The sequence below is a fragment of the Poecilia reticulata genome, linkage group LG1 (genome assembly GCF_000633615.1).
Source record: "Poecilia reticulata strain Guanapo linkage group LG1, Guppy_female_1.0+MT, whole genome shotgun sequence".
Taxonomy (NCBI): domain Eukaryota; kingdom Metazoa; phylum Chordata; class Actinopteri; order Cyprinodontiformes; family Poeciliidae; genus Poecilia; species Poecilia reticulata.
In genome coordinates this window covers 18,319,814-18,331,039 of record NC_024331.1, presented here as the reverse complement: position 1 = coordinate 18,331,039, position 11,226 = coordinate 18,319,814, and the positions used below count along the sequence as shown (strand labels likewise).

Here is an 11,226-nt window from a genome sequence, read left to right as displayed (position 1 = left end):
TATAGGTATTTTCATATATATTTTATTTTTTGTTTCGTTCTAAAATACGAAACAAAATAAGATTAAATGCAGAACAACACATGGCATAATCCATTGTGTAATTGTTTATATGACACATCTAAAGAATTACAGTTTAGTTGTGCCCGAGTAATAAAAAAAAAGGTATATCAAAAAGCGTATTATTGAGTTTTCCCTCATTGTATAGAACAACAGAGGTGCCCCTCCACCACCTGTTGCTGTGCATTGCCAGAACGCTTCTACAACCCCTCTCCAGCCCCTGCTTAAACAATAATGTCTGCACAATTTATGGAGAAATAATAACTGAAATGTCTCTTGCATAAATGGTTATCTTATCAGTTGTTTCTGTTGCACATAAAATCTAAGTCGTTTCAGAAAAAAATGCATGTTGTTCCTCTTTGTTCTGGCTTTTCAGAAGGGCAGGATGGGCAGGCAGAGGAAGAGGGTGGTGACGGGTGACGCTCCTCCCTACTCAAGGAGAGACGAGAGGCCCTCTGCACTTAATCGCAAAGAGAAAAAAAAGAAAACCGACATTGGGAAATTGTTCATCAATATCTCCATTGGGCTCTGCATATTCAGCCTCATCTGGTTCTTCTATGCCGTCTACATGCGCTCCAGTCTGTCGAAGCGCGTGGTGACTCTGCATCCATCACCTCGCGTTCTCGACGCCAACAGCACCACTGCAAAGGTTTCCTCAGAGAGGTTCTGGGGCTCTTACAGGCCTCAGGTCTACTTCGGCATGAAAACGAGAAGCCCCAGGTCCGTCGTGACGGGTAGGTGGTCACAAACCCAGCTTGGTAAACATTCGTTACAAATTGTGAAAATGGTAGGATAGGATTTCTGATTGTGATTTCTGACTGGTGGCCAAGATAATTTTATTATTATTATTATAAAAATTTTTATACTGAACTTTGTCTTGCGCATCAGAGCTCATACAAAATAAGACATTTGTATCAGTTAGCAATTTAAAAACTAATAAATTTAAGATGTTTAAGTCTATGTTTTATTTTTGCTCCATTATTGCACAGGGATGATGTGGATGCGGCAGTTTTCCAACTCGGACATGAACCTCAGGCATACCTGTGAGCAGGGCGATCGTTTGCAAGGCTACGGCTGGCTCATGCACGACGGATCGACGTTCGGCGTCCAGGAAATTCGAGATAACGACTTCACCCTGACCACCGAGTTTGTCAAGAGGGTTGGTGGGGATCACGGAGGAGACTGGACCTGGAGGATCACAGCCAAACAGCATGTGAGTGTCAACGGAGCTCGTTGTGATGTTCTGCAAAATGCGTCCTTTCAAAGTCAGAATGATGCTCTGAGTGATTTGAGATGGCCATTTTACAGTTATTTTTGAGAAATGCAAGATGTTTGCTTTGTCTTGTCGTTGCCCTGCAGAGCTCGGCTCCCCAGCCTCCGGTTATATCGCTGATGTTTTACGCGGCAGCAGACACGCAGGGCTCGCTGCAGACTCACATGGAGGAGAAGAATCGCCTTGCTTCCATCACTGGGTTTTCAGAGGAACTGGGAAACTTCAAGATCACTTTTAGGAAGCCTGTTACTGGGGAATTATCCAGCACGAAATATGCCAGGTAAATACACAAAATCAGGCCAGACACAAATGTTGCTTTAACGTACAAGCAATATATAACTGCTACTTTTGGATAATGCTAGAATAACAGGAAATATCAACCTAAATATGACTCTAAAGGCAGATGTTTGCAAGTTTAAGGAATACCTTTCTGGTCCTTAAACTCACAAGTTTAAGATGCCTTATCATCTTAAACTTGGATGTTAAGGATGATAAATTATTCAAAAATGCGTTAATGCTTAAAAAAAAAAAGTTAACAAGATGCTGTTCACATTCTGATCAAGAGGTGGCAGCAAAGTGCTTCCGATATTATCCTTAGTAGATTAATCACCAGACCAAAAACAGTTTGAATTAGGAGTTAAATGTAGTCTCATATTTACATACCACATTACACCGTCTCCACATGCCAAGAAAAAACCCAAATTGAAAAGTTTATAAGAAAGTATGTACACCCTAAAATTACTAGAAGTTAAGAAATTGCACAAAATTCTAGATTTAAAGTGGGATGGATGTTGTTTTCTTCTGCCATGACTATTAGTCTGTTATCATGAATTGATTGGAAGCAATTTTGTCCTTTTTCTTTATTTCTTTTTTTCCTTTCTCATCTTTTTTAGTTACAACTATCTTCAGACCTTATCTCCCGGTTTAGAGAAGCTGACTGACATTGTGAAGCTCAGTCTGAACCGCAGGTTTGTCTTCAGCCCTCCATCTGGTGAGAAGAGACATTACATAGGTGTGGACACCTACAAGCCACCCCATCACCAGAACCAGCAGAAAGCTGCTGACCCACGGAAAGAAAGCGACTTCGTGGTCCACCAGGTGACCGTCCAGACACCTTTCCAGGTTGAGGTTTTGTTTGAGTCTGGAAGTTTCTACAATCGCCCCAACCAGCTCGTCGGTTCTGTCATGACTCAGGAGCTGGAAAGGAGGAAAGCTGAGTTCAATGCGAAGTTCGAGAAAATATTTGGACTGGAGAGTAAAGGTTTCAGCCAGACGCATATTAAATTTGCCAAAGCAGCGCTCAGCAACATGTTGGGTGGAATGGGGTACTTTTATGGCGAATCAGTGGTGCAGTCGGTCTACAACGAATACCCTCTCATGTACCCCGGAGGCGCTTTATTCACTGCTGTACCGTCACGCTCTTTCTTCCCCAGAGGCTTCCTCTGGGATGAGGGATTTCACCAGCTGCTGCTGAGTAAGTGGGATCCTCAGCTGACCAGAGAGGCGATCGGCCACTGGTTTGACCTAATGAACATCGAAGGCTGGATCCCCCGTGAGCAGATTCTTGGAGACGAGGCTCGCAGTAAAGTCCCAGCCGAATTTATTGTTCAGCGGAACGAAAATGCGAACCCACCAACCCTCTTCTTGGCTCTGCAGGAGCTAATTGAACAGCTCTCTTCAAAGTCAGACGAGGCAGCAACTAAACCAACCCTGCCTTTCCTTCGAAGGCTGTTCCCCAGGCTGAAGACCTGGTTTGAGTGGTACAACACCACACAGACAGGGCCAAAGCCCAACTCGTACCGCTGGCGTGGACGAGACAAGGACACTAACCTGTACCTCAATCCTAAAACTTTAACCTCTGGACTGGACGATTACCCAAGGGCCTCTCATCCTTCTGCAGACGAGCGGCATGTGGATTTGCACTGCTGGATGGCCTTGTCCTCAGGCATCATGGCCAGCATAGCTCAACTTCTAGGCGAGCCCCATCAGGACTACAAAGTCCTACACGATGTGCTCAGAGACAACAACCTGCTCAATGACCTTCACTGGTCAGAGCAACTCCGTGCCTTCAGTGACTATGGCAACCACACACAAAACATCTCCTTGCAGCGGGAGAAGGTGTACGTACCGCCCGGACAGCCTCGCCATCAGTTCCCTGTGGCGCGTCTTGTGCGCTCCGTCCGCAGGGCCCCCAAGCTGCAGTACGTCAACGCTCTGGGTTATGTCAGCTTGTTCCCCTTTTTACTCCAAATCCTCCAGGCCGACTCGCCAAAATTGGAACACGTCCTCCGAGACATGAGAGACCCCACTAAGCTGTGGACACCCTTTGGCCTGCGCTCTCTCTCGAAGACTGATCCGCTGTATATGGAGCGAAACACGGAGCACGATCCCCCCTACTGGAGGGGACCAGTTTGGATCAACATCAACTACCTGGCAGTCAGAGCTCTCTACCACTATGGCAACACGGAAGGGCCATACCAAGAGAAGGCAGCTGATCTTTATAAGGAACTCAGGACTAATATTATAAACAATGTTTATGCGCAGTTCGTTGAAACAGGGTATATCTGGGAACAGTACAACGATGGCACTGGCAGGGGCCAAGGAAGCCACCCCTTCACTGGCTGGTCATCCTTGACAGTATTAATGATGGCCGAGCATTACTGATGCCTTCTGATTCATCTCTTTGTTGCTTTAATTCAGGCAGCATCGACTGTTAAGATGTAAAAATGTAGTCCGTTTGACTATGGTGACAGAAATGAGAAGAGAAATTACTTCTGTCATTTATCACATTTTCGTATGAACCCTTTAATAAAAATGACAGATGTATATATTTCCACCACTGGAAAACATTTAAGCAGATGTTGGGTGCAGCTCTTGCTGCTGATTTCCTTATTGGACATGCAGCATTCCCCAAAATGATGCATACACCTGGAAGATTTTGATTTAGAACGGTTTCCATTCAACAATATGTTTGGTTCTGGTTTTAATTAGGACGGACAACTCTCAAATAAAATGTAAAATTGGCAAAAAATAAATAAATAAATACATGAAATAAAATTAAAAAGTAATGTTTTATATCCCCTTCAGTGGATGCCAATATAGGCTTTTATTCTTCAGACTGCTAATCAGCTTTTTGCATATTTCCTCTTGTCTTTGGTGATGATCTCCAGGTCTTTCATGCCGTTACCATTACCTTAATCTTCATCTCCATCTGCATATTTTGTATTGGATTCAAGTCGCAACCTGCAGGGCCATTCTGCAACACTAACGTTACTTCTCACCAGAAGGAATATTTTGTGAAATTAAAATATTTCTTAAAGTCTAAATTTAAAAGGGGTATGGATACTTTTATTTTTTACTGTAAATCTTCTCGTGTCGTACCTCTTTTGCACCTTTTAATATTAAAACTCTCATTTCGGAAGATTAGGACAGACGTACAGATGCCCCACAAATTAGAATATTATTGATAAATGTAATTGAATTCAGTTATTCAATTCAAAAAGTGAAACTCTTCTTTTATTCTGATTATGCATTACAAACAGAGTGGTGTACTTGAAATTTGTAAACTTTGGTAATTTGGGGTCACACCTGACAAGAACCCACAAATTTAATTTTCATGAGAACTAGGTTACATAAAACTGTTGCCAAAAAATTGTATATGTCAACCTACTAAAAAGTATGTTTATATGCTGTACAGTCTATACTCTTGAATTTTGTTGGAGCTCCTTTTGCAGGAACTGTTTCATCAGTGAGGGCTGTCATGGAGGTGATCAGCCTAAGGTGTGAAGGCAGCCCAGGTTGCTTTAATAGTGACTTTAGATTGTCGACATTATTGGGTGTGGGGACTCTAGAAACACTGACTCCTGCAGCATTGTGAATCTCTTCTGAACTCTTGCTGAAGACTGCAGTCACCTGTGTTGCTTGTGCACATTTTCTACCACACTTTTTCCTTCCACGCGATTTTCCAAGAACATGCCTCAATACAGCATTCTGTGAACAGCCAGCTTATTTGGCATTGACCTCTTGTGGCTTAGCCTCCTTGTGGAGAGGGGTGTCAGTAACTGACCGCTGAGCAGCTATCAGGTCAGGACCCTTTCTCATAATTGTGCAAGTCATAACATTGCCATAGCATATCATTTTTGTTTCAAGTCTATTTTTTCCTTTCTTTCAACATTCAGATTTTATGAGAAAATAAAAATTTCCATCAAGATTTTCCAGACCAGAAGGGTCTGGGGTCTGCCTCTGGGACCCGATGAACCCTTTAAGATATTAACGCTTTTGTTTTTTCACTGTTACAAAGTATTTTTTTTAAAGTACAACTCTGCTGTCTTAATATAACTACATTTGAGAAATCTTCACTGATCTGCATTCACACTATGTGCCACTTGATTGTCGGAAATGAAGACGGACATCTGTATTTGTTAAATTGCAAGCCTAATTGATGAAATCCAAGGACGGTTTTCAATGGGCAGCTGGTTAATTCACGTGTTTCGTAATTTTGAGTTGTTCTTTCCCTTGGCAAAATCAGGTTTATGATATGTAATCGTGCCATTTTCTCACATGTATTGCTCTTTTGATTCAATGTCTTAAATATCAGTCAGTTTTGATATTTGTTTGTTCACACTTTCTAAAAAGACTCAGCGTTTCTAAAATGACTGTTTCTAATAGCAGACATTTTGTGTACATTGTGGTTTGTCTGGCAAGGGAAAACAATGCTGAAGTATTGGATTTGTTTTGTCAAAATATTAAATGGTTTAAATATTTCTTGTCAGTTTGATTTTTCTTTTTACGGGCTGAACTATTGTTGCAAGAAAATTGGATATTGAAACTTGATCCTTGAGCTGCAAACTTGGTGAACCGTTTGTCCGATGAAGACAGGGATGTTTTCAGAATTTAGTATCCAATCCAGAGTAAATCTCACCTGTCTTCACCCAGCTGTTGCCCCCTGGATGCGTTTATGATAAAGAGAGAAGGAGGAATGACAATTTGTATGAAATGCTTGTCTGTAAAATCTGTCTGAAAGGTCTATTTTTATTATGTTCATTAGGAAATGCTCACAAAATTCAAATCAAAAGAAGTATACAGATCTCAGCTTTGACTGTTTAAGAGCTTTACATTTTAGTTTCATCCTGTCTTTGGTGGCGCAGCTGCAACAAAGCATCCTCAAACAATGACACTTCATAAACTAAATATGCTTTTTGGAATGACATATTTAGTTTATGCCTAACATTTCCTCTGTTCTTTTGGTGTAAGATTTTAGATTAATCTGACCAAAGAGCATTATTGCGGAAGTCCTGATGCCTGTCCATTTTCATTGACTAACTGGGCTTCGTCTTTTTGTAAAGAGGAAAAGTTTTCTCCTTGCACAACTCCCAAACATGTTCCTCCTCTTTCTGGTTGTCTAATCAAACATTTATATGAACAGTAGCAAGAGGCTGCTGTAGGACCCATTATGACATTTTAAGGTTTTTGGAGACTTTTTTTTTTAGGCATCTTGTTGGTTTGCTTTTAGGGTAAAGTTACCTGGACAGTCAGATCGGAGCACGATGGCAGTTTTGAATTTCCTTCACTTGTATTCTCCATATTGTTGAATAGCTGCTTTCAAGTTCTGTTGAGACCTGGTTAAACCCCTAATAGACTGCTACATCGGCTGCTACAATTTTCTTTTTGAAGGCCTCAGACAGCTCTTTCAAACCTGCCCCAAGGTTCACTATCACACCAAAACTCTTTCAAAGTGATAAGCAGTAATTTCAGAAAAAGGCAGTTTTACCCAAAAAAACATTTTCACTCTGGAAACACTTTTTGCAGGTTTTCCTTTTAAGGATGTGATGTAAGGTTTTAAATGTATATAAAACTGTGTCTCGGGCTAAATATGCATACAGGCTTTCCTATTCCGTCTGAGGAAATGCACCCAGAACATAATGCTTAGCCACAGAAACGATGGGTTCAGCATGAACCTGAACATGACCATGCATAATTTGCATTAAGGTTAAATTTTGTCTTATCTGGTTGCTGTGTCTCCTACATGACTTAAGTCAAACTTTAAACAGGACTTCTTATGGCTTTCTTCTCGTCAGTGTAAAGGGGGAGAATATGTACACTTGATATTTCTCATCAAAAGAAGAAAAGAGTTGAAAACCCTGTATTATTTCCCTTCACTTGGCCGTTATGTTTTGGATTATATTGTTCTGTTACATAAAACGAAAATGCATCAAGGTTTGTAGCTGTAAAGAGTTCAGCTGAAGTGTTGCAAAGCACTGGATTGCAGTTCAGATTCTACATTTTTGAATGTTAGAAAATAAAAATTAACAAGTATAGCTGTTCTGTTTCCTTAATTTTGTTGTTTTCCCATTTCAAACCTTGAAATTAAATTGTACACTTCCCCCCGATGTAGAAGGCAGCTGTTAATATTTCAGCTGAGGCAGACAGTAGCTTCAATACTGTGACCTTAAGTACAGCAGCCTGATAATTTTTTCCTTTTTCAAATGGCACATTTGAAGGCCTCTAGCTGACGTCAGTTTTTTTTTTCTTCTTCTTCTGTTTTTTTTTTTTATTGGTTTCCATGGAGCACGGTTGTTGTGAGGGCCTGGTGCTTAATTACCCCACATCAAAAGGCATGGAGTACATTGATGGCAAATTCTTTTCACTCCTTGACATGTGCTGGCATACATTCACACAGCAGGGCACACAGTGGCAGTGTTCCTTGTTAATGCTTCGCCATCGTATGTATTAAGAAAAAAAAAACCTGTGGTACTGAGCAGCACTCAGAATGCTGATGTGACCATCGGGTTCCAGCCTCTAGACTTTCATGAATCCTTTGAATGGACTAGATTTGCAGTTGTATCGCTGAAAGCTTAGCATGGTGCTGTAAGGTTGCATAGCTAAAAATAGGGCCTCTGCCAGTTAGCAGAACAGCAAGTAGGCTGTGAAGCTGCATGCTGGTAGTTTTGCCAAATGTTTTACATTTCCCAGTTCCAGAGACTGGTTGTTAACTCTTCCCCGCTTCCACTGTTATTATTTTAATTGACATGAAACAGACACACGTATGAAGTGAAATGACATGCCTCAGGGAGGTCGGAAAGGACCAAAGCTTGGCATTTGACCCTGTGACCCAGTGACGCAGGGAGCAGTATTCAGGGATTTCCACCGTGGATGAGACACATCCGTTCGCTCCGTTTTTGCCGCTCCTTACTCGTACGAAATGGATTCTCCTGATTATAACTGCATCGGATTCATTTCTTTGAAGAGTGTACACAGTCTGTGTGACTAAAACACTCACTGCGCAATCCATCCCCCTCACCCGAGACCCCCTTTTTCACAGGGAGATGGGATAATAGCCAAACGGCATCAGAGCTAACTAATGTGACTGCATAATAAACAGATGAGTCAGTGTTCATTTGCATATCATGTCATCCCATCCCAACCTGATCAGAGCTTCTGGACGGTTAATATTAGCGAGTGCTATAAATGTGCTTTGGATGCACTGACCAAAAAAATCACTGCTGCTGTTCACCGTAGATATTTATTTTTTTTTGCCTCTAATAATGGAAATCAGCATAGATGTGCAGTTATTATAAAGCTGTCTAAAAGTGGGCCCCCCAGTCCCCAGCACTGACTGCTGTAATGAATGTAATTACTGGGAAGGTATGCTAGAGGGAGCTAATTAATAAGGCATTTGTGAGTGGGAAAAGTGGATTTTTCACTACAGCTTGGCTATCATTTTACGCACAATAGAGAGAGCTACTTAGAATTAAAGCAGTTATAAGTGGATAATTATGCTAATAGCTCAATTAGGATTTAAGATATGTTGGCAGGCTGTATTTCTGCGCGATCACTGCTCGGCTCTCGGACTGGCTCCCTGCATATGTGGGCTCGTGCATTCACAGTGTCTCACTTCAGATGTCCGATTCTGTGTCCCGAGGCCGTGTGATAATATGTGTTTTTCGAGTGTGACACAACTTTTTTGCCTCAGATACGAATGATCCAATGAACTTGTGCATCCTTGAATGTGCAGTTTCTTTTCCCCGTGCTTGTGTGGGCTACACCTGAAGACTTGTGGCTATCGGCTATTTCATGGATCCATGTTTAATGAGATGACTGCATGTTAATGTTGTCAGTGAAACTCCAGCTTTGACATCACTGACCTCACCGGCCCTGCTGACATCAGACAGCATGATCCATGCCATGCTGGTAGCTGTTTATACTATGTGCCTGCTTGCAAAATGTGCTTCAGGGATCCAGCATCTCTGGATCTGTGTACTCTGCCTTTGCTTCCCCCCCCCCCTCACAACCCCCACCCGCCCCTCAGTGGAAGCTTTCTGTGTAGTACCAAACTCGCCTCAGCCAACATAGGTCTATGTATGTTATGTAAGGCCCACTATAAATAGGTTCACCCAGGATCTTTTGTCTTTACCTGATTCGCTCTTAGCCCAACAGTTTTTATTTCTGGAGAGAGCTGTGGAAGCCGGTGCAATGTAGAGCTGGCCGTTTCCATAGTTACTTTTGTTAGCTGCGAGCTCTTAACATTCTTCATCTGTTTCCTCACATGCCTACTGTTGGCTATTTGTTTGAATCTGTTTGTACTGCATGTCTGCGTAATGAGTGGACGTGCAGCAAATAAAGCAGCAGCAGAAACAGTTCTTTCTAATTAACAACGTATCTTTTATAAACACTGCAGTGTCACCCTCTGAGAGAAAAGAGCAACAAATAGAAATCAGTGTGGGTGCGGATGAGTCAGAGACCAGAATATGTAGACCTATTAACTTCTGCTGGTCAAAAGTACATGCAATTAGCTGCATGTGGTGCGAGATTCACTCATATCACCTCAAGTGCTATGAAGCAGATATTTGCATATGTCTCCAACATACAGTGCCTCACAGAAGTATTAATACCTCTTGAACCCTTTTGCATTTTTGTTACATTGCAATTACAAACTCCATTGTATTTTATTAGGATTTGTGATAGATCAACACAAAGTAGCACAGAACTACACAGTGGTTTCCGACATTTGTTTCAAATAAAATCTGAAACGTGTGGGGTGCATTTGTCTAGACATTTGGCATTTTATTTAGGTCTGGACTTTGACAGGTTCACTATGACATATGAAAACGCTTTGATATAAATCATTTCATTGCAATCCTGACCGTATTGTTTATTTATTTTTTTGTCACGCAGAAGGTGAATCTCCATCCTGTCTGTTCCAGCCTTAAGAGGTTTTCTTTCAGGATTTTCCTACCTTGACAAATCATGAGAGGTATACACCAGCTGGACCTGATCAGATGGAGACCTAAGGAAAAACATCATACATGCACCGCCATGTTCTGCTGTAAGGATGACGTGTTCGGGGTTATGGGCAGTGTTGCTTATAACATTTTGCTATTAGAATAAACAGCCACATTATGATCTCATCTGACCAAAGCAGCTTTTTCCCACAAAATTTGCTGTGTTTCCCAAGTGGACTGTGACTAAAGGTAAACAGGATTTTTTACTGTCTTCTTTTGACAACGGCTTTTAGTATTCCACTTCTGTACAGGGCAGATTTTTTTGAGTGCAGCACTAATACCTGTAATTGTCCTCTCCACAGATTCTCCCACTTGAGCTGTGAATCTCTGCAACTCCCCCAGAGCTATTACGGCCCTCTTAGCTGCTTTGCTTTCTCTCCTTGTCCAGCCTGCCAGTTTAGACCTACTTTAAATGTCTTTATAGTAGGTTTGCCAATGTGCCAAAACACTTCTACAACTCAAGTTTGGTTTCTGAGATGCTGAAAGCTTGGGACATTGTTTCATTAACTAACCCTGCTTTAAACGTCTAAACACCTGCATACATCTCATATATATATATATGAGATGTATATATCGGGTGGTCTGTTTCATCCTCTGAGCTCGGGTCCTCTACCA

General features: G+C 41.6%; 1 protein-coding gene across 1 annotated transcript in view; it reads left to right on the top strand.

Moving 5' to 3' along the window:
* Positions 1 to 6,094, top strand: part of mogs (mannosyl-oligosaccharide glucosidase) — a 6,781-nt gene extending 687 nt beyond the window's left edge. The window contains exons 2-5 of the mRNA XM_008411918.2: positions 434 to 791; positions 1,047 to 1,270; positions 1,417 to 1,610; positions 2,224 to 6,094. Coding sequence (XP_008410140.1) covers positions 443 to 791; positions 1,047 to 1,270; positions 1,417 to 1,610; positions 2,224 to 3,994 — 2,538 coding nt within the window. The 5' untranslated portion in view covers positions 434 to 442 and the 3' untranslated portion in view covers positions 3,995 to 6,094. The remainder of the gene's footprint in view (positions 1 to 433; positions 792 to 1,046; positions 1,271 to 1,416; positions 1,611 to 2,223) is intronic.
* Positions 6,095 to 11,226: the final 5,132 nt, after the last annotated feature.